Genomic DNA, 21,593 nt, shown 5'->3' with positions numbered 1-21,593 from the left:
GCACACGGGGCATTTTAATACTTCTGGTACCGTTGGCTATGTAAAGTCACGATAAAAATGTGAGGTTTTTTTTAGCTTTTTTTGTATTCATCGTTTGAATTACAGAGATGAGGTCATGAAAATTCAGTTAATGTTTCTCCTAAATGGTAAGGATTTTCAAAATTGTATTGTCTGTTTAGTGGTTTGTGTAGGGGGGAGGTGTAATAGAGGGTGATTTTTTTTTTTTTTTTCTTATCCCTGATTTCTTCTTTACTCATGTACATCATGTGCTGTGTCTGTAGAGTTCAGTGAACCTTTATAAGCTGCAGTAAGTATGGTCTGTTTGAGATGTGCTAAACACTCAAAACCCAGACTACTAGCCTGTGATGTGCTTGCTTTATCTAAGTGTCCAGTCAGTGTTTCTGAGTGCACTGTGTAGACATGAAGTGCTGGCATTCGCTTTGTTCTGTGGTAGACAATCCTCAAAAACAAAAAGTAAATAAAAGGGTCTCAGGTGTCAGTAAATATTGACTCCCAGAGAACGTGTAAAGATAATTGTTTTCTTTAACACTGAACATATGATGTAAGACAGGAGCACACGAGACAATCCCTACCAAGATTTCCACAAAGTACATTCTGTGATGTGTTGTAGACCCTTTACATGCTGTTGGAAATACATCTGAAAACGTTAAGTAATCAACGTTTTGCTTTTGCAAGCAGGCAGAACATAAAGATACATTTTCACTTGTCCGCTTGGTAAAGGACTTGTGTGCTTGCTGAGGCTACAGAACGAGACTCTACATTTCAACAAAAATGTTACAATAAGCTGCCGAAATGCATGGTAGTGCGTTTTTGCATGTTTATTCTGTCCAGCAAACAAAAACTGAACAAAACTCAAAATGCGGTAAAAATGCAAAACAAACTGCAAAATACACTGAAAGAATCAAATTCAAAATGCATATATGTGAATGGAGACGGAAGCTTCCAGCCTGCATGTAATCATGATGTCATAGCTGGCATAGGGATGACATGATCAGAAATCACTTTGGTTCCTGATTGTCAGTAGGAACTGCAGCTATCACTGACAGCTCATTTTGAGACTCACAGACCACAACGGCTGGTGGCTCTCATAAAAGACATTTTTTGGGGGTATTCTTGGTATGGCATATTGTATTTAGTGGAAGGTGGACAGTTTGGTAAAGGAAGTAACAATGAAGGAGAGAATGTTGGAATGTATGGAGGTGGGAGGGTTGGGCTCTGTCTACAAAGTGCACAGAAAAATGACCATTATCCTTTGTGGCTGGGCCTGGGTTGTATGTATCATTTCAAAGCGTAGCTGTGGACACAAAAATTGTCTGCATCTGAGACCTTTTGCTTTTATTTATCAATTTGATTAGTGTGACAGGAGAGAATTTTTTTAAATAAAATATATATTTTTTTAATTGCAGTAATTTTCAAGAGCAATCATTTGCAGGATCATTCTACCTTTTGTGATCATGTCTCATGTTACACAAATACTTAGGGATGACAAAACAGTGGTCTTTATTGGATCCGCAGCTGCAGGCCCTTATGCTGTGGTTTCTTCCTTCTTCTTTAGTGTGTGTGTCCCCTTTCTGTGCACGTGTCATCTGCTGCACAAAGTGCTTCCCTACCATAGCACTGCCTGGGAGAAATTGCTGTAGTTGCATGTTTCACATGACTTATTTATGGGGAACCGAGAGTTTCCACAGCTGACTGAGATAATGGTTGATTGGAGTATACCATTTGATATTCATCCAGTGTAATTAAGTAATTTTAGATAACTTAAGATGGTATAAAGTTCTGTTCATGAAATCTATAAACAAGGAATATAGAGTTATTAGAGACTATTTTAACTGATAGGTTAACAAAGTTATTAAATCACGTAGCAGAGTCACTAATAAAAAAAAAGTATAAAAACAATATAGCATATATCCACGCTTGCAGTCAAATCTTGAGAAAACTCCATTATGTTTGTGTTCTCATTTATGTAGCTTACATAAAATTTAAAAAATATATTGATCTCTTACCTTTTTAGGCCTTATGCACACTGAGCATTCTTTAGCTCCCCTGAATGCTTTTTTCCTAGCAGGAGAAAAGCTGCTTAAACGCACCTAAATACACATTTTACATGAGTTTGGACGCATCAGGCGTTTGAGTATTGATGGATTCCATTGGCTGAAATATTAAATTATTATGGCTATTGGAATGAATGAATGAATGCTCACTCACTAGCATTTAGATGTGTTTATACATGTTTAGGTGAATCATGCATTTTTTCCTCTCCTGATTGTGCTGGTGGTGTAGTGTGTTGTTTGTGGTGTGTGGTGTTTTTTTCTTTTTTTTACCCTTGAAACACTCCTTATAATAGGCCTGTGAAGGCCTATATGTGCATGGACATGTAACAAAGGTGCATTTACAGGTGGAGGTGGAGAAAGTAGAAAGTTATAAGTAGAGAAGAGACGACGAGGACTCGATGACATCCTATTGATGAGAGTGACAAAGTAGGCTTGTTTAGCAGCATATGTATATGAAGAGTGCAGCGCTTATAAACAATAGGTGAACAAAAGAACAGTAAGTCCTTAATATTAAATATAAGAATTATGGAATAGTCCAGCAAATATATAGATGAATATGAAAAATTGAGGTGACTTGGGTATCTGTGTGGTAATGGTAATGAAATGCGCACTCACCGGACGCGCATATTAAATGCGCCTTATATGTAATTATCCTGATGCTAGGTAATGGGTGGTCCTCCCTCTATACAGTCCGAGGTAAGTGGTCCTCTTCCTCAAAGGGGTCCCCCCGTGTAATCCTGGTGGATGCTGTCCTTCCGGATGGCCTGGGTAGTGGGTGGTATTCCGTCCTTAGAGTGGATCTGTGGGCTAGAACACTCCCCCAGGGGGTGACAAGAACACTCCCATAGTGTAGTATGTTGTAAAGGCTTTATTATTAGAGATACATCAGGGTAAAATAGGTAAAAACCGTTGCAGACAGTAGTCTGAAAAAGCACTGACCAGCTGGTATGTTAAAATGGCCGCCGGAGCTCCACGTTGCTTCGGCGGCGTGACATCACATCGTGGTATGGCTCCTCCTGGCAGGAGAAGCAAAAGGAGGTGGGAAGCAATCACGAACAAAAAGATATTGAACTAATTATCATGAGGTTTTTACAGAAAATCAGTGCTTAGCAAGGAGACAGTTTAAGGTGGAGATCACAGAACAGCATTTACCTGTGAAAAGAATATTTTCCTATCTATTTACTAATGCTAGCAGCATAAGGATTAAAAATAGGTCCGTGTTGATTGAGAGAGTTAAGTTCCACTTTAGGACAGACTATGTTTAGGCCTAGTTTACAACTGATGAGATATCTGCCAGCACAGTACAGACAGGGTTAATTAAGGCAAACACCGCTTCCCAACCCCTTCATAAACAAGAGAACTAAAGGTTTTTGCTTAGTGGAGTTTCTAGGGGGGGGAAAAAAAAACCTAAAAGTAAAGGGGTTCGTTTTTTTTTTTTTCTTTATTTTATTTTTGCGTTAAGCTGTGAATGAGGACATGTAATATATAAAGTAGGCGTTATCTCAATTTGGCTGCAGAAGCGGAAATACATTTTAAAGCGACCCTGTCCATTTTTAAAATAAAGTGAGATCGGATGTCCCTGAAAAGAAGCCTGTGTCGTCCACCCACCAGGACACAGCAGTGACAGTGGGGTCAGGTGATAGGGGGACAGACATCCAACACTAATGGAGGACAGGTAGGGGCTGCAGTACTGGAATGGATGGGAGATATGGGCTGCCAGAAAGAAAGGTATACTACTTTTCCTGGGAACTTTGATTTCACACTTTTTTTTTTTTTTTTTACCTGATAGGACTTTTAATTATGTATGCAGATGTACCCACACCTGTACAGAAATAGAGATCATTTCCATTTTCCAACTTTGCCATGTAGTCCATTGCTCTTTTGCTGCCATGTGAGGCTACAGGAAAATGGCAGTTTGTAATTTCTTACATGAAACTCCTGGAAAGGTTTTGCTTCTCTGCATACAACCTCCATTATCAGTATCTTCTGCTGTAATAAACACTTGAAAACAAAAAAAGCTGTTTTAGATCAGAAGAAAATATTGTGATTCATGTTTCTTGAGCATAATGCTGTAACCTAGCTAATCGTTGCCACTAATGATTAATTGATGCATGTGTGCATGACAGAACAAAGCTGTCTTTGTTGTGTAAGGCTGGCCATACATTATACAATTATCTTCCAGTTTTCTGCCCAATTTCCTTTAGATTTACCTTCAACTATGTAGTGCAAGGGCCTGCCTAATTGGATACAACTGAAAGTGTTGTTTAGGTTTGTCCTCCTATTATATGGTTTTTGGTAAATCTAAACCAAAAATCTCCAGATGATTATATAATGTATGGCCAGCCTAAGTCCTCAAGCACACTGGATGTTTTTACAGCGGCTGTTTTTGGCTTTTGACTTTTTTTTTTTTTTTCTCCAGCCAGTAAACCCCCCAGCATGTTATCCTATGTGTCCATGAACACATAGACTGTAAATCAACATTTTTTGGCTGGAAAAAAACCCAGGACTAGAGTTTTTTTTTAGCTGTAAAAATGATCTAACACTGAAAAACGTGGTTAAATCGCAGCAAACCGTAGTGTTTGGACCTTTTTTTTTGGGTTAAAAATAAAACTCAGCTAATGCAAAAGAGCTAAAAACTGATGTTTTAACATGACTTTACACAGCTTATGTTAGCAGCGTTATTAAAACACCCCGTGTGCATGGAAACTTAATGTGAGTTGTTGTCTCAACTGAACTGTTTAGGAAACATAAAACCTGACATTTCAGTTAACCTATGAATGTTGCATAACAAACTGAACACCGGCACTTGAAGATGCCTTTTTTTAATTCCCTTTGTCCTTAAAGTTAAACTGCAGGCAGAAATTAACAATGGCCCCAAATAATGCAGTTACTTAAAAAAAAAAAAAAAAAAATCAATTTTTAAATGTACGTAGTGTACCTGAATTAGCCTTGACATGAACCATGATGGTATCCCCTAATCATAAAAAAAAAAAACAACAAATTGCTCCTGAACATGTCTTGAAAGATAAGTTCTTATTTGGGAACATGTTACTTGTATCACCCGTTGTTAGGGTACATCACATGTTCCCACTGCTGCAACCGACAGGGGCCTATTGGATTCCCATCAACTGTACTGTATTGATGACTAAGAAATAATCTTCTAAAGTCTACCATCACACCTGAATGGCCTATTTCACTTGATGTGAGTCAAGGAACTTTCATTCTAGAAAGTGCTCTGTGGGATGTATGCTTTCTAGATCAGCATCTGGCCTTGATTACCATCATTCAAATCTTGGCCATGGCTGTCCTGTTCCAGACACCTTTTGGCCTCTTACTCCTTAGTTAAAGTGTTTGTTCAGGGTATAGCACACCCTCATTCTATGCCCTGCTCTAAAGGGAAATTTTACTCCCCTGTCTTGATGTGTCGCCCACTGAGTTTTCCTCTCAGCTGCAGCTTCTTTCGGATTCTCTTTGTCCTTCTTGACTGCTTCCTGCGTCGCACTCCGCCATTACTAGATGGAGCAGACACGTTTTCATTAGCGCTTATGGGTTAGAAGATCGGGTTCCTCCATTCCCTGTTAAAGCGGTAGTAAACTCTTTTAGAGAAAAAAAAAAACTTAAAACACAGTTTTTCAACTTGCTGTCACTTCTGGCAGGGCTTCCATCTTCACTCGGTCGGTCCTTCTTCAGGGTTTGCAGGCTCCAGCGGCTTGAATGGCCAAGCCGTGATGACGTCATGGCACAGGCATGCCATTCCTTCAGAGCACATGCACCGGTGCTCTACACAGGTAAATATCTCCTAAACGGTGCATATTCAGGAGATATTGACAGTACCTACAGGTAAACCTTATTATAGGATTACCTGTAGATTCAAGTTAAAAAACGCTTTACTGCCATTTTCAGGCACACTCTGCACTCTGCCAGATCTGTTTAGTGCTTCATGGGATTTTTAGCTCCATAGCTGGTTGTTTGAACAATTTAAATTTCACTAAAGGCTAGTGTAAGTGTTAACATGATTTTAATAAAATTAAAAATGTTACCTGCTCTGTGCAGTGGTATTGCACAGAGCAGTCCTTTACCCCCTGTTCTGCAATCCCCCGCTGTTGCTCTCCGCTCCTTTCATCATTTCGCAAAAAGGCACAATTTATATGTTTACAAACATTTGTTATCAACTCAGTGTAGTTTTAGCAGACTCTCAGACCAAGGCTCGGCCCTGCCCCCCGCTCCCTCCTCGCTGGCTTTGATTGACAGCTGCAGGAGCCAATGGCTCCCTCTGTTGTCTCTGAACCAATGAGGAGGGAGAGAGCTGCTGCTCTGGTGCACATTAGTGGATCGAGATGGGGCTCAGGTAATTATAAGTGTGTGTGTGTGGGGGGGGGGGGGCGGCTGCATGCAGAAGATTTTTTTTCTTTATTGCAAAGAATGAATTAAGATAAACAACCTTCTACATCTTTAGAACCATTTAATACAGCAGATAAAATATATCCACTAGAATATTTTTAATTTGTGTTTTTTACTTGATACCATACAAAAAAGAGAAACTCCTGTTTTACAAGTTCAAAAGACAATGGGATCACGCCGTGCATTCATATGTGTGTCTTGGTTTTTGGCAGATATAGTTTAATCTCTAATATTTGGCGGATCACCAGATGATTGTAGCGTACCTTGTTCCCTCCAGCTCAAAGGGCCTTCAGTCATCACTATTTTCTCAACAGATTCCAGAACTTTTTCTTTTTCCAGTCATTAAAAGTGGAAGGTCATATACCCTATGTCCTTTTAATAATCTAATCGCATATTAGATTGACTGACTTTAACAAAATTCGGCTCAGGTTTGGTGGCTCACATGACTATAACACTAGATTGTGAACTCTTCTGGGGCAACTACATGTCCTTTTTAAAGCACTCTATGGCAGTGTTATACAATTGGGTTTACATACATTTTAGAAGAAACAAAATATTCCTTTTTCATATAATTGAAGAAAAACTACTTTAAACACCAGTGTACCTAACGTCAGTTATCATTTTCATGCATAGTAAGGAATATTGTAAGTGTAGGGGTATTAATTACCTCTCAGAGATCATACTATACCTGACCTTGACCATGACAATACCTTCATCCTCCTCTCTGCTCAGAAGGCCATCGGCATCTTTGTTCAGGCATCATTCATTGTAGGCATTTTCTTGTGTACAACGATTCTAGCGCATAAATGGCACAATTATGTAAAGCTCTTTTAAGTGCAAGTTAAGAGGCTGCAGTAGAGGCTGATATGTCCAAGACATGGAGGTTGATTTAATAAAACTGGAGAGTTTGAAGTCTGGTGCAGCTGTGCAGAGAAACTGATCAGCTTCAAGGTTTGTCAAAGCTTAATTGAACAAACTGAAGTTAGAAGCTGATTGGCTGCCATGCACAGCAGCATAAGATTTTGCACTCTCCATTGTTAGTAAATTAACCCCACCATGTGCACAGACTGCCAAGATCTTGAAGACTTGCCTTTTTCTCAGCTGTATTTACATATATTATCTCTCACAGATCAGTTTCTGATGTTGTCTCTGAACTCGTGAGCTGCCACCAAGTTGCAGCGTACAGTTTGCGTGATCAACGGGGGGAGGAGAGACAGAATTATTATCAGATTTTTTTTTTTTTATACAGTTTCAGCTTGGGTTCACGCTGATGCGGTGCGGAATTCACGGCAGTTTTTGTGCGAATTCTACATCGCAATCGCACCCCATTCATGCGAGCCGCAGTGGGTTTGTACGTTAACAACACCCCGAAATCAATCCGCAAAATGCGGTGCGATGTGCAGAATCGGATTGCATAGGTGTGGATACCCATGCGATACAATTCTAGTGCGGAACAAGAAAAGGGTCCTGCTCTTTTTTGGTGTGGATTCAGTGTGAAATGATCCATACAAAATGTATGGCTCAAATCGCACCGCACAGAATTCGCATGTGATTTGCACAGGAATGTGGAGTGATTCACATGCGATATGCCGCACCACACAAGTGTGAACACAGGGTAAGTGTACTATAACATTTTATTTTACCCTGTGTATTGTATCAGGAATGTATTCCAATAGATTTACATGGGCATACTACATCGCACACCAATGTGAGGGCCATGTTTGCCTGCACAGGGATGCACAAGTATTCCATGCATCTTCATGCAGGCAGGCGCATTCATGTCAATTAGGATGCAACAGTTGCTGCTCTCAATGCATGGGCATGGCCCCGAATGCTTTCAATGTGCAATTGAGACTGTGCACCCACATAGCTGTCACATTGGTTGGCTGTGTCCTTGCAGCCATTGCATCCTGATTGACATCTGTGGGACTGCCTGAAAAGGGATGCATAGAACACCTCGTATGGCTGTTCACTATAGTGCACCCATGCAATGTCTTAGGCCTCGTTCACACCATGTGCAGAGATGTGAGTTTTTCTGTACGTGTTCTGCAAGGGCAAAAAAACCCCATAAAAACATTTATGTCCTGTTCACACCACAACACTAGTATCACGTGCGGATTTTTTCTGTGCAGGAATCTGAAATGTGTATGAAACGCACATGAAAACGGATGTGAACTCATGTCTCTGCAAGGGAAATCTGTGAAGTTTTTCAATCCTCTTTTTTGTGCATACACTGTGAACGAGGCCTTATTGTAATTTCTCGTAAAAGAAAAACAAATGGATTTTAAACGTACATTTGATATGTGTCTTTCTCATTGCTTGTGTCCTAGTTTTAGAGGCAAATATTTCATACCTGGTGTTTCTATCTCTTTGCAGAACATTCAGGTATTAAAAAAATATACGCAAAAACACTGTGGAGTCTATTTATACATTTTTTTTTTTTTTTTTTTTAACCCACATTCATACATTAATCACGTTAAATTTTCACCCAGGATTCACACATTTTTCTAATTTATTATTATACAGTATTTATAAAGCGCCAATAGTTCGCTCAGCGATGTACATTACAAAGTGGGACAGAACATGTGACAGAACAAAAAAAAGTGTGAATCCTGGGTGAAAACATTTAGAAATAGATCTCTGTGTATTCCCTGTCTTTGTATAAATACGTTCAGGAAATATAAAAACGATCTTTTGTATGTAGCAGATTTCTTCATTATCATTTTGTTATCACACTACTCTCCTCCTTATGTAATGCTCATGTAGACATTAAATGTTGGTTAAGGAAGATGTGCTTGTTATTGGCAAATATTTTCTGTTTTGAAATTATACTGACAGTTGTTTTGTTTTTTTTCCCCCTCTCAAGTATCCATTTGTTTATGGGCTGCTGCTTGCCGTGAGCTGGTGTTCCTTGGTGTGCCTTAGTCGTATTTATATGGGAATGCATTCCATTTTGGTAAGCCAAAAACCATCTCTGCTACACTAACCCTCATATTATTATAGTGGCTTTGTGAACCTTCCCATAGTAACACCCATCCATTGTACTAAGTCCCAGTGTTCTGACAGCCCATCTTATGCCTTGACTGCACTGCATACCCATCGGGTAATACCACTATACATCTCTCCCCTCCAATATAGAGGCACATTCTCACCTTGTTACCACCTAGAACCATTCATACTACAGTTGCTTATATTTTTCCAAGTCTTCATGTAGAATGAATTTCCCTAAGCATAAGACTGAGTATAGATAGGCAAATGTATCTGATGAAAAGGGAGTGAAACCTTCATTTTTTCCCCATCCTCTCCCAATTATCTCAAGCAATGATTAGGCCATGCATAGCCACCCTACCACAGCACCTGTGTTCATGGGGAGTCGGGATTTCTGATTTATTTTGCAGTCCTCACAGTAACCATTCCGGTTTGTTTCTTTGGACTAATAGGTACCATGGGTCTACAGGTAAAAAATGCAAATATCTATAGTAAGGCTGGCCATACATGGCTGAATTCCAGCTGAATCAGGTGAAATTTGAGCAGGTGACCCTGTCATCACCCCCACAGCTCAGCAAACTTCAACTGAAAATCGAAGGATGTGGGTGGAAAATTGTTGGCTAAACAGCGAATGTTCCTATTACATACAATTACTGTTCAGGCATTCAGACAGCCAATAGTGCTGTGGCTTTCTAAAAATAATAGCCAACAGTGCAGATTCCACCGTCAACGCTGTTTAGCATGGATTGGGGAATTTAATGATTTCTGTCGTTCAGCCCAAGAGCTGAGAAAAATGTGCAATTGCATGGCTAGCCTAACCCATATCATTGTATTCATATTCCGCCCACGTTGGTCTCACAGATCTGGTTAGTTTTTATAATGCACTAGTGCTCAGGTCCAGCTGTCAAGGCCCATTAACAATGCTTGTATTCCTAAACTAAGGCCTGGCTCACACTAGTGCGACTTCAGATGCTACCTGAGTCAAACAGAATCACATGAGAATAGAAATCACATTGTTTTCAATGGTGCCCGTTCACATCAATGCAGTACAGCATGGTGAAATTTTGGAAAAGGGTTCTGTACAACTTTTGGCCCCATAGACGTCAGTGCAACAAAAATGCATCTACGTGCAAACTGATGTGTTTTTGAAGCAATGTCTGTGCTTTTTTCCTCTTGGCCAATGATAAGCATATCTGTTGTGACAAACAGAAAATGCAGAGGCATTAAAATCGTGTCAAAAAATGCAACCAGGTTTCACTATATAATTGTACTGATGATTGGATGAAATCACAGCTGCAGTAGCCTGAACCTAGCCTTAAGATACATTCACCTTTGAGAACATGTTACATGGTCCACCTGTTTATAGGGTGGACCATGTAACATGTTCCCAATGCTGCAGCCGCTGCACTGTGGAGCGCCGTGGTAGTTCATTGAATTTTCCTTTTAGTATATTTGCTTGCCTGTACGTCCCATACAGGCAAGCTGATACACTGACAGGTTTGCAGGAGACCTGCATGGCACCAGCAATCTACTGATCACTGGTGCAATGCTTTGCTGGCTCCTGCAACCAACAATAATAAATGCACATTTTTTTACCTACAATAAAATGTGCATTTATTCATTTTTGATCAAAAGGTGACATTTAACGTAGGCGCAGAGCTGCATTTCTTGATAGAGGCAAGTGTATACAGGTTTCAGAGTCATGAGCAAATAAACTCATCCATGAGAAAGCGTGCTTTTAGATACATTCAGAGAGAAGTGGATTGAATTGTCCCAAGCTTTGAAATGCTTATCACACATTCACTAGGAGTAGGGCGGTCGCTAGGAGTAGGGCGGTCATACCATTTACAATAACAGCAGCACAACTTGGAAGGTAGCAGAAGCAACATATCATCAGTTCTCCTCACTGGTGGATGTCAGCATATGAGGCTTCCAGTGGTGAAACCTAATTTATATACTCAAGCTGCCCACATTTGTACTAACTAGAAATAATAATTCATAGCCTCAAACAACCCCCCCCCCACCATCCTGGTTAACAGAATATAGTTAACACTTTTGTCCTGTATTTCAGTTAGCTCAAAGTTCTTAATAGCTGAACTCCAGGCAAACCGCCAAATACAGAGATGAAATACATATGAGAACTGTTTAACTACTGAAGGAATTGTATTTCTCTCCATTGTTTCCTGAGAAGGTCAATGTGTCCAGGTTGACTTACCTGACTTTTTCTACTGCAGTTACAGCTAACCTCCAGCCTTACCTTCAGTTGTACACAGTTACACAGACTGCTGTCCTGCACTGAAAATGCTTACTCTGATTTCACTGCACACAGTGAGCATTAGAACCTGACGCAGATCACATGAACGCAACTCAATTTGTAGCTGGAGGGTGTCTGGCAGTATATAGCCCTCACTGGTCTGGCCCTCCCCTTTCTTTCATTTTGATTTAAGTTTTTAGGAATGGAAACGGCTATGGGCATTACCTAGAGTGGTCTGCTGTTTTTCAGGAAGGTATATACAGTCCCTTTCACCAACCATGATCTGCCTGGATTGCATAGAGAAGTGCAGAAATCTAGTGATGACATCACTGGATTTAAAAATAGGTATATAATGAAAGCAGGTTTTTATTTGATCACTTCCCACTAGGTGCATGCGCGCATATATATATATATATATATATATATATGGGAGAGGGATGAACCAAAGAATTCTTTATATAAGCAGATTCAACTTCAGCCTTGAAGTAGAACTCTACTCAGAAAATTTAGGTCTGTCTAGATCCCTTCATGCTGGCTCCTTCTGCAGGTATAACTATGTAAAACATTAAAAATAAGTGCCTATACAGTTCAAAATCCAGTAATACGCTCTCACTCCCCTGCACATGCTCAGTTGCTCTCCATTTTTTGGCACTGTGCAAAAAATGTAGAGGCTGATCTGTTGACAGCCTAAAGATTTACTGCTGCTTTGGGGCCCTGGTCTTCAGTACATGGCAGCCTCCAGCAAGAAGAAACTGGAACAATGCTGGAGGCAATTTACAGCACACACTAGTTTTGGCAGCATAATTATTATTGTGGAATGTATGTTTCTTGCTAAAGAACATTATTTATCAAGTTATTGATAAAGTTCTGCTTTAAGTAATACAATTAGGTTTTGTGCTTGCCCTCAGCTTGTGTCTGGACAATAAAGGAGAAGCAGCAGACTGATACACTAATCACTGACCCTCTTTTCTGTTCTCCTATTGGCACAACTGATTGGTTCCATTGTGCTGCTTCTCCCTCTCCCAGTCGGGGTTCTGTTGTGTAGATATTTACAACAGGTTTATATCAATTAAAATTCGGGTACTTACACTTGATTAATACATACTGTGATAAATTTGTTTTTATCTGCTTGGAGTTTACGGTTTAGGAATGTTTACTAAAGTTTTTTTTTTTTCCCCCCCCACAGGATGTTGTAGCTGGCGTCTTTTATGCAATTATCATTTTAATAGTCTTCCTGCCTGCTCTGGACCTTATTGACAATTTCAACCTTACTTATAAGTATTCCCCCCTCATCATCATCAGCCTACACCTAGCTCTTGGTATCTTCTCCTTTACACTTGACACATGGAGCACCTCCCGGGGAGACACGGCGGAGATTCTCGGCAGCGGAGCTGGAGTCGCTTGCGGGTCCCACGTCAGTTACATGCTGGGCCTCATGGCAGAACCTTTGCCTTCTTCAATGCCTTTTACAATTCCAGCTATCACTGTGAACCTGCTTGGAAAGGCCTTGCTACGGGTCTTTGTCGGATTAGTCATTTTGTTACCTGTGAGAGCAGTCATGAAGATGGTCACCATCCCGTTGGCTTGCAAAGTCTTTGGTATTCCTTGTGATGATATCCGAAAAGCAAGGCAAAGAATGGAGGTGGAACTCCCGTACAGATACCTTACCTATGGGGTGGTTGGATTTTCAGTCATATTCTTTGTCCCCTACATGTTTACGTGTTTGGGGCTCCAATGATAGTAGTTTCCTTCTAGTACAGACAGCATAAAGGGAACCCTTGAAGAAAGGGTTAGGTTCCTCTGAGAAGACCTGCTTCTCCCCTTATGACTTTTTTATGGGGGAAACTCAATAGCTTTGTAATAATCCTTACCTATGTCTCAGAACCATCACTGGGCAGGTATCTACATAATCGGGCCAAACAGAGCTGACAAATGGTCCATTCATTTTCATTCTAATTGCAGCTAAAAAGAAGCTTAATGTATACTTGTATTTTTTTGTTTTAACTTTTAAAACCATTTTTTTCAATTCAGGTACTGTATTAAACTGCTTAATTGTGCCTTTCTTTTGCTAAAATCACAAGCACCATGTATACTGTGATGTAAAGATAAGCATCCAGAGCATAGTGTGATCCAGAAAAATATTTTTGCACGCCAACAGCATTGGCAGTTGTTTTGATTGTTGTGTGTCGTTTGAAAAGGCAGTAAAGGTCTTTGCGGTTTTATCCTGAGAGATGATATCCATTTAGCCATGTTTTACTGTAATAATGAGTATGTCTGTTTTAATGTTTGTATTTTAAAATTGCTTACCACTAAATGTAAAGTGTATCTAAAACACCAAACTTTTTTTTCTTGTTTTGGTTAAAGGAGTAAGCAAGGGTGTCCCGGTCTTTTGTGTCCTGAGACTGCAGGTAAAGTGTAATCTCCCCATTAGGACACCCAAAATCTTCAGTTTTAAGCATTCCCTGCTCCACCAAAGTTGAAAAGAAAAGTTTTGGCTTTAGATATACAATTGCACCATGTTTGATCTAGACGCGTATGCAAAACATTCTATCCTTTCTTTATTTTCCAAACCCTCTAGCAACTAACAATCTTGGATGATGGTCGATGTGTATGTATCCCCAGGGAATATTTCAGAGAGCGTTATCGGTTTCTGTCCTTTGCATATCACCTGTCTTTAGTTTTTTGAGGTTGTCACACTCTGGTTGCTGTAGTCTCCATTTTTTATATTGTGGAAGGTACTGGCAGGTGTATTGTGATGAGATTGCTAATCCTTGTAAGACCTGTTGATGGTGGCAAGGATCATGGAGACCCGAAAGGCATCATTTTGTTTCCCCCACCAGCATTAACTAAATTATTTTGGAGTGTAATAGTTTTATTGGAGAACTTTTTGTTCTTCTGTTTTAAAGTGTTACTAAACCCAGGACCCTGCATTCACTATATCTGATCTCCCACAGTACACACAACATGGAAATGCAATTATTTTAGTAAATATAAACTGCTAAATACCTTTTCTCATCAGCACTATGTAGCAGGCTTCTGACTTCTGTCAGTGTTTGGCTGTACACTCGTTAAAGCTTGTAGGAGGAGTTTTTGTTCTCCTCTGACTGTGCTATGAGGCTGCATGACCCTTGACCTCTGTCTGGACAGTGCTGATTGGCCCTGCGCTGATCACATGCACCCGCACTACACCAAATTGAACTTTTGCAGAATGCCTCCTAGGGCTCTGTATTATCTACAGATGGATTGGGGACTGTGAAAGAAGGGGATAATCAGAGAAGATAGGCTCAAACTGCCTTTTTACACAATACGGAGGATTAACCCCTTAAGTTCCACAGTAAATATAACAAGCATGCTTTACTGCATATACAGACTGATTTTACTGTTCTGGGTTTAGTAACACTTTAAACTAAAATTGTTGCCTAAAAGCAAGTACAACAACTTGCCCACTGGTATCTGGAAAAGCATTCTCTGCCCCATCTGAGATTACGTACTCTTTGCTATGGAAGCCTCTACTTGGGGTGCCCACTCATTGGCCAGCAAGGCACTCTTATTGGACATGGGGGAGGTTGGTGGGGCTTATGCTCCAAGTCTAGGCCTCCATAGAAAAGTGCAAGTGATCTCAGGCTGGGCACAGAGGAGCCTTTTCTTGACAAGATGTTATAAAAAGCAGCAATTTTAGATGGTGAAGAAAAAGTTCATCCTAGATAAAGACATTAATATCATGTCTGTCAGTGCCTACAAAGAGGGCTGGTTGACTGCTGTCGGGGGGGTAAACTGTATCAAATTGGTAGGGACCTGATCACCATTGTTAGCTGGCGCTGCCTCTTTTGCTCTGCTCCCTTTAGCTTCTCTCCCCATTACCTTCTCAGGCCTGTTCAATAAATGTAAATGAGCAGCAAAGAATCCCATACACATTTTGGGTACTGAGCCATGTCTTGCAGGCAGCCTGACTTGAGGCAAAACAAGCAAGCTGGTATGTTTATGGGCAGTTTGAGCCTTTAAAGTACACCTATACTAATGCTAGACTAGAACAGCTAGCACGATGGTTGGAAAGCAGGCATAGCACCATTTCTGTATGCACACTCTTCCTCCATGCAAAACTGTAATCTTCTATAACCAAACCAAGAAAGAGGCTCACATTGAAGAGGTGGATACATGACAGAGCTTTGATTTCTAGACTAGCAGTTGGTATTTCCATATTGAGCTCCTGGTCCAAAGGCTTCCAGAACATTTTATTGCAGGTATGCACAAGCCTTTCACCATGCCTGCTTTCCTGTGTACATTAAAGTATTGTCATATTATAAACAGGCAGTGAAAGCTATTTAAAAACCCTCATTCACCTCTAGCTGTAGACAGGAGAAATTCATCCTTAAAGTTTACAACAGAGGAGATAAAACCGTTTTCTATCCCTCTTTTATTTTCTATAGAAGCAAAATCTTGCCTTCTGATGTAAACAAATACCAGGTACTTGTATTCTAGAAACTACCTTTTCAGAGTCTCAGTTGAGATCTTGGAGGGCTGTTCAGGATGATTGTCACAGTACAAGGAGCATGAGAAATTGTTGATGTTTTAAGCTCTCTTACTGCTTAATAATATGTAATAACGTGTCCATAGTGCACAGGTGCACTTTAAATTACAATTTGCCTTATAGCTGTTGCCTCTTTTTTAGTTTACATGATTACAGTATAGCGGTACGATAAATTGTCAATCCAATGTACATGGAAAAGCATGATACATTGTATACGTACTTGTTTGAGCTAGGCTCTAATATTAGGGGCAACCCAATTACGGTACATAAGTGGGCTCCATGATAAAGGAACCAGTTTTTTTGTAAGTGCACCTATTACTTTCATACAGTTGAGGTAACCGCTCTGTGAGCTCAGTCAGCTGATGAGAATGCAGCTTGCTTTCTTCTCTTCAGGATTTCTATGAAGTTTGCTATGGCCCTTCCTTGCTGTCAGCAGTGACTTAAGCTGACCATAGATGGTGAGTGGTTTTTATTTAAAAAAAAAAAAAAAAAAGGATACATATTCTTCCACCCACACAAGCATTGGGACATTGTATTCTGACAGAAGCTCCTGTTGCTGTCAGAATACACTGATTGATGGCTGCAGCTGCCATTTGACCAACATTTTCCAGTGCTAACCATTCTACAGAAGTTGATCTGACGTTCGACTTCTGTCAAACAGGGAGGGCCAAGCACAGATCACAATTCGGACGGTCTTTGCTGAACCAGCCGTATTTTTGTCTATGCCTAGCTTAAAGTGGGTGTAAAGGCTCAAGGTTTTTTTTACCTTCATGCATTCTATGCAAGAAGGTAAAAAATACAAAAAACCTTTTGTTTTGCAGCAGGCCCCCTATTCCCCCCTAATACTTACCTGAGGCCTAGTGTGATCCAGCAACGTGCGCGAGAGCCTTGGCTAGTCAGGGACTCTCCTTCCTCTTTGGCCATTGGTTCCCACTGCTGTCAATCACAGCCAGTGATCCAATGAGGTGAGAGAAGATAGGGCTGAGCCATGGCTCTGTGTGTAAGTGGACATGCAGGGCAGTTGGCAGCCTGCTTGGGTTCCCCTTTAGAAAGCTGCTTGCTCTGGGGGCACTGAGCAGGAGGGAGGGGCAGTAGCCCTGGCGGGGGACCTGAGATGAGGCGGACTGGGGCTTCTCTGTGCAAAACCATTACACAGAGCAGATAAGTAGAACATGTTTGTCATTTTAAAATGAAAATTGCCTTTTAATATCACTGTAAAACAAGCCACATACCTAAAAGTTAAGCTAGATCTGCCCTCCCTCAACAACTGCACCATAGTAGCAGCATGTACTACATGAGGGGTGAATGTGCCAGCAATATTCTAGCATTCTTGAAAATCTTAGACTGAGCTTGTGTTGTCCATAGCGTGCACCAAGTTACATTTACAAGCTGCTTGTTCTCCTATTATGTCATTGTTTTCCATTGTTCCTCATACGGGCCATGAGTGCGGCAGGCTTGCCAAATGTCTCAAGTGTACCGGGTTAGTCACGAGTCACCAGAATTGAGCAAGATGGCCAACTTGAAGCTGGGCAGGAGTGGGCGCTTCTACTGTTGGCAGTACCCTGCGAACAAGAGCCAGCCTCTTATGACGGTTACAGATATTTAGTATGAAGAAGCTGGCACTACGCAAGTGATTGTATTTGGCTGCTGCGAGCTGTACCTGCTTGTTAGCCGTCGCCTCTTTTGCAGCACAATGGGATCTATCTGCTGCTAAGGAGATGGGCACAAATAGTTAAATCCCTCAGTAGCAAAGCCAACTGTTTTGTACCCTTAGGCTTAGCCATACAAATGATCTCTTTAAAAGCGCCCATGTTGTTCTGTACTCAGCTGCTATTATGCTGATACACAGCCACTCTGCGATATCAGATGCCAGTACATTTTAGGGCAAAACTTCAAGGTTGTTGCTAACTGACTGCATTTTTATCAGATTTTGGATGGCTCACAGAACGGCTGCCCACACCCATGTATGTGTTCAGTACACCATTTTGTATTTACATTAAAGAGGAACTCTAGGAAGAAAACGTTTTTAAGTCTGCTGGACCACAACTAGAGTATGTGAACCCACCATTTCATATTCCTGATAGGTGCCTGCTGTACCATGTACTTGTATTTAGCACTGACAGTTTACTTTCAGCACTCCAGTGGCAGACTAGTACCTCTCCTACACACAAACCATCCTGCCTATTCTCAGAATGCCTTTTTTTTTAAAAGTGATTCTAAAGGCTTATTTTTTTTCTTAAGAAAAAAAAAAGTAACAAACATGTCTATACGTACTTGCTGTGTGCAGTGGTTTTGCACAGAGCAGCCTGGATCCTCCCCCTTTTTGGGTCCCCTGCCGGCGCTCCTGGCCTCTCCCTCCTGTTGGGTGCCCCCAAAGCAAGCAGCTTCCTATGGGGGCACCCGCTGCTCCGTATGTCCATTCACACATGGAGCTGCGGCTCAGCCCCACCCCTTCACTCTTCTCATGGGCTCACTGGCTGTAATTGTCAGCCGTAGGAGCCAATGGCTCCTACTTCTGTCTCAGCCAATGAGAAGAGGGAGTCCCGGGATAGCCATGACTCCAGTGCACATTGCTGGTTCGAGAGTGGACTTATACTGCATGAAGGTAATAAACCTTGAGCCTTTACAACCACTTTAATGGGTTCACAAGGCTTTCTGTGATTGAACAGAATGGGAGGAGGGACAGGGAATCAGGATGGTTGCTGTGTAGGAGAGCAGTCTTCTGTCAGAGTGCTGGAAGTATAGCGAATGTTATACTGTCAGTGCTTGAAAAATGTGAAATTGTAAGTAACAGGCAGCAATCCAGGAGGTGACATACAGCTCCTCTGATTTAACCATTTGTAACCCAGAAGATTATAAAAAAAAAACGTTTTTTTTCACAGAGTTCTTTTAGCAATGGTTTTTGTCATTTTGTTTGATCGCTGGAGCATTTGAATGTTAGCAAAGCTGTACTAACACGGTCTCTGTACTTATGATTTCAACATCTTTCTGGTTTGTTTGACTTGCACAGCACTTTTAGAGCTTATTAGACGGAATGTACAGCTATGTTCAGCCAGCTAAATGTTGGCTTGCCATGTTCCTTATAAATGGAAATCTCATATCTGCTTTTTTCTACCTCTGTAATAGCTAGGAGGACTCCCATTCTTCCCATTTGCTTGCTCTTCTTGGAGCGTCATTCTTTCTACAACGGCATATTCATACACATTATTTCAGAGTGCAATATTCGATTTCTTCAGGAAGTAGGCCATTTATAATCTGAAATTGTGCCTCCATTAGATTAATGCTGAAGGGAAGGGGGTATTGTTATATGGAGAGGTGAAATGCAGACTTTCAAAAGGTGTCATTCAGACAAGTGAATGAGGGCAGATGGGCAGCCAAAACGTCACCTCTGAACTCAGCAACACTCTGAGCCCAACTAGATGTGGGGAGAAATGCCATCCGCGGACACAAACTGTCTATGTCCAGGAGCGGTCATGTGGCCGCCTGTGTGGATGAGGCCTTAGTTTTTACGTTTCCTTTAATTTTTTTTTCTTTAAATCATCTTTTTCGCAGCACCTGTTACTGAACTATTCATCAACTTAATCTTCCTTTTCTGCACAGGTAAAGTGTCAATGAATGTGTGTAGAACTACATTTTTCCTGAGAATGTACTTATGACTTGTATGTGCTGAGAATGTAAACAATCTTTCTTGTGCTTTTCTAATGAACATTTTTACCATTGTGCATTTCCACTCAGCTGCCAAGCAGTTAGCAATATTTTCATTGACGGTGTCCTTCCCAAATAAGAACCTTTTTATTCTTCTATATGAAATCTCTATTTACAAAGTGTTAGTATGCGAATTACAAAACTTATTATATCTCGCGTGTATATTTGTCTGGATGTTTCACCCTATGTCATCAAGGAAAAACTTTTTAAAATACAAAATGCTTTTATTGTAAAATATAATATATGTTAATATACGATTATATTAAATGCACTGAGCTGCCATTACTTAGGCAGAAATATATACTTACGGCTTATGAGATCATAGTGTAAAGAGAAATCTTACCATGGTGCAGGGCATTAAAGCAATTGCTAGCTATTAATAGAGAATAAGTGAACTCTGACTCTTTTTGTGTGCGGTCATTGCACTGTAACAGGCCACCAACTATGTTTATCATGTACGTAAAGGTTTGGGGGAGCATTTTTTTTATTTACTGTATCTGTGAGGTAGTGATGGTACAGTTCAGTACGGGTGCAGATGTAGGTAAGCAGTGAAACCCTGGACAAACGGTGAAGGAGCAGAAGGCCTCTGTATGTTGCCTGACGCAAGGGTCCAACTTAAAATGGTTCTAGAACCTTGAGCTTTTTTACCTTTAATGCATTCTATGAATTAAGGTAAAAAAAAAACACCTGTTGCAGAGGATCCACTACTCGGGTGTCAAAATGGCGGCCCTCCAGCTGTTGCCAAACTACGAGTCCCATGAGGCATTGCAAGAATGACAGTTACGAGCATGACTTCCAAAGGCAGAGGCATGATGGGACTTGTAGTTTTTCAACAGCTGGAGGGCCGCCAGTTTGACACCCCTGCACTACTCCCTTATTCTTACCCGAGCCTGCTCTTGATCCATTGCTGTCCCTACTCACTAGTTAGATTGACAGAAGTGGGAGCCATAGGATCCTTCTCTGATCAGTCAGATCCTATGATGAGGACGTGGGGGGGGCAGGACCGAGCCACCTGTCTGTGTAAATGGTGGCACATGGAGAAGAGGAGGAGCAAGGAGTGCCGGCGGGGGACCCAGGAATCGGGGCTGCTTTGTACAAAACCACTGCACAGCACGGGTAAGTATAACATGTTTATTTTCATTTAAAAAAAAAAAAAAAAAATCTGAAGCTTTACCATCACTTTAAAATATAGAAAAACACTTAATTTTTCTTATTTAAATTATTTTTGTGGTAGAATGAGGCATGGTTTGAACCAGAACCGTGAATAGATCTCTGGACCCATGGTACAGTTGTGTGTTCATCATACAGTGCATCCAGAAAGTTTTCACAGCGCTTAACCTTTTGCCACATTTTGTTATGTTACAGCCTTATTCCAAAATGGATTAAAAATAATTTTTTTTTCTCAACAATCTACAAACAATACCCCATAATGACAACGTGAAAAGTTTGTTTTGAAAGCTTTGCAATTTATCAAAAATAAAAAGTATTCACAGCCTTTGCTCAATACTTTGTTGAAGCCCCTTTACCACACATTAAAACCTCAAGTCGTTTTGAGTATGAGGCTACAAGCTTGGTACACCTATTTTTGGGCAATTTCTCCCATTCTTCTTTGCAGTACCTCCCAAGCTTCATCAGGTTGGAT

At 40.8% G+C, this 21,593-nt stretch overlaps 1 protein-coding gene across 1 annotated transcript in view; it reads left to right on the top strand.

Moving 5' to 3' along the window:
* Positions 1-20,341, top strand: part of SGPP1 (sphingosine-1-phosphate phosphatase 1) — a 41,027-nt gene extending 20,686 nt beyond the window's left edge. Inside the window, exons 2-3 of the mRNA XM_089687494.1 lie at positions 9,343-9,432; positions 12,905-20,341. Coding sequence (XP_089543620.1) covers positions 9,343-9,432; positions 12,905-13,456 — 642 coding nt within the window. The 3' untranslated portion in view covers positions 13,457-20,341. The remainder of the gene's footprint in view (positions 1-9,342; positions 9,433-12,904) is intronic.
* The last annotated feature ends 1,252 nt before the right edge of the window (positions 20,342-21,593 follow it).

This window comes from Staurois parvus, unplaced genomic scaffold (assembly GCF_062004578.1).
Source record: "Staurois parvus isolate SC_StPar_1 unplaced genomic scaffold, SC_StPar_1.0 ptg000426l, whole genome shotgun sequence".
In the NCBI taxonomy this organism is placed as follows: Eukaryota; Metazoa; Chordata; class Amphibia; order Anura; family Ranidae; genus Staurois; species Staurois parvus.
The sequence above is the reverse complement of the archived record's forward strand: the minus strand, read 5'-3'. Positions and strand labels throughout refer to the sequence as shown.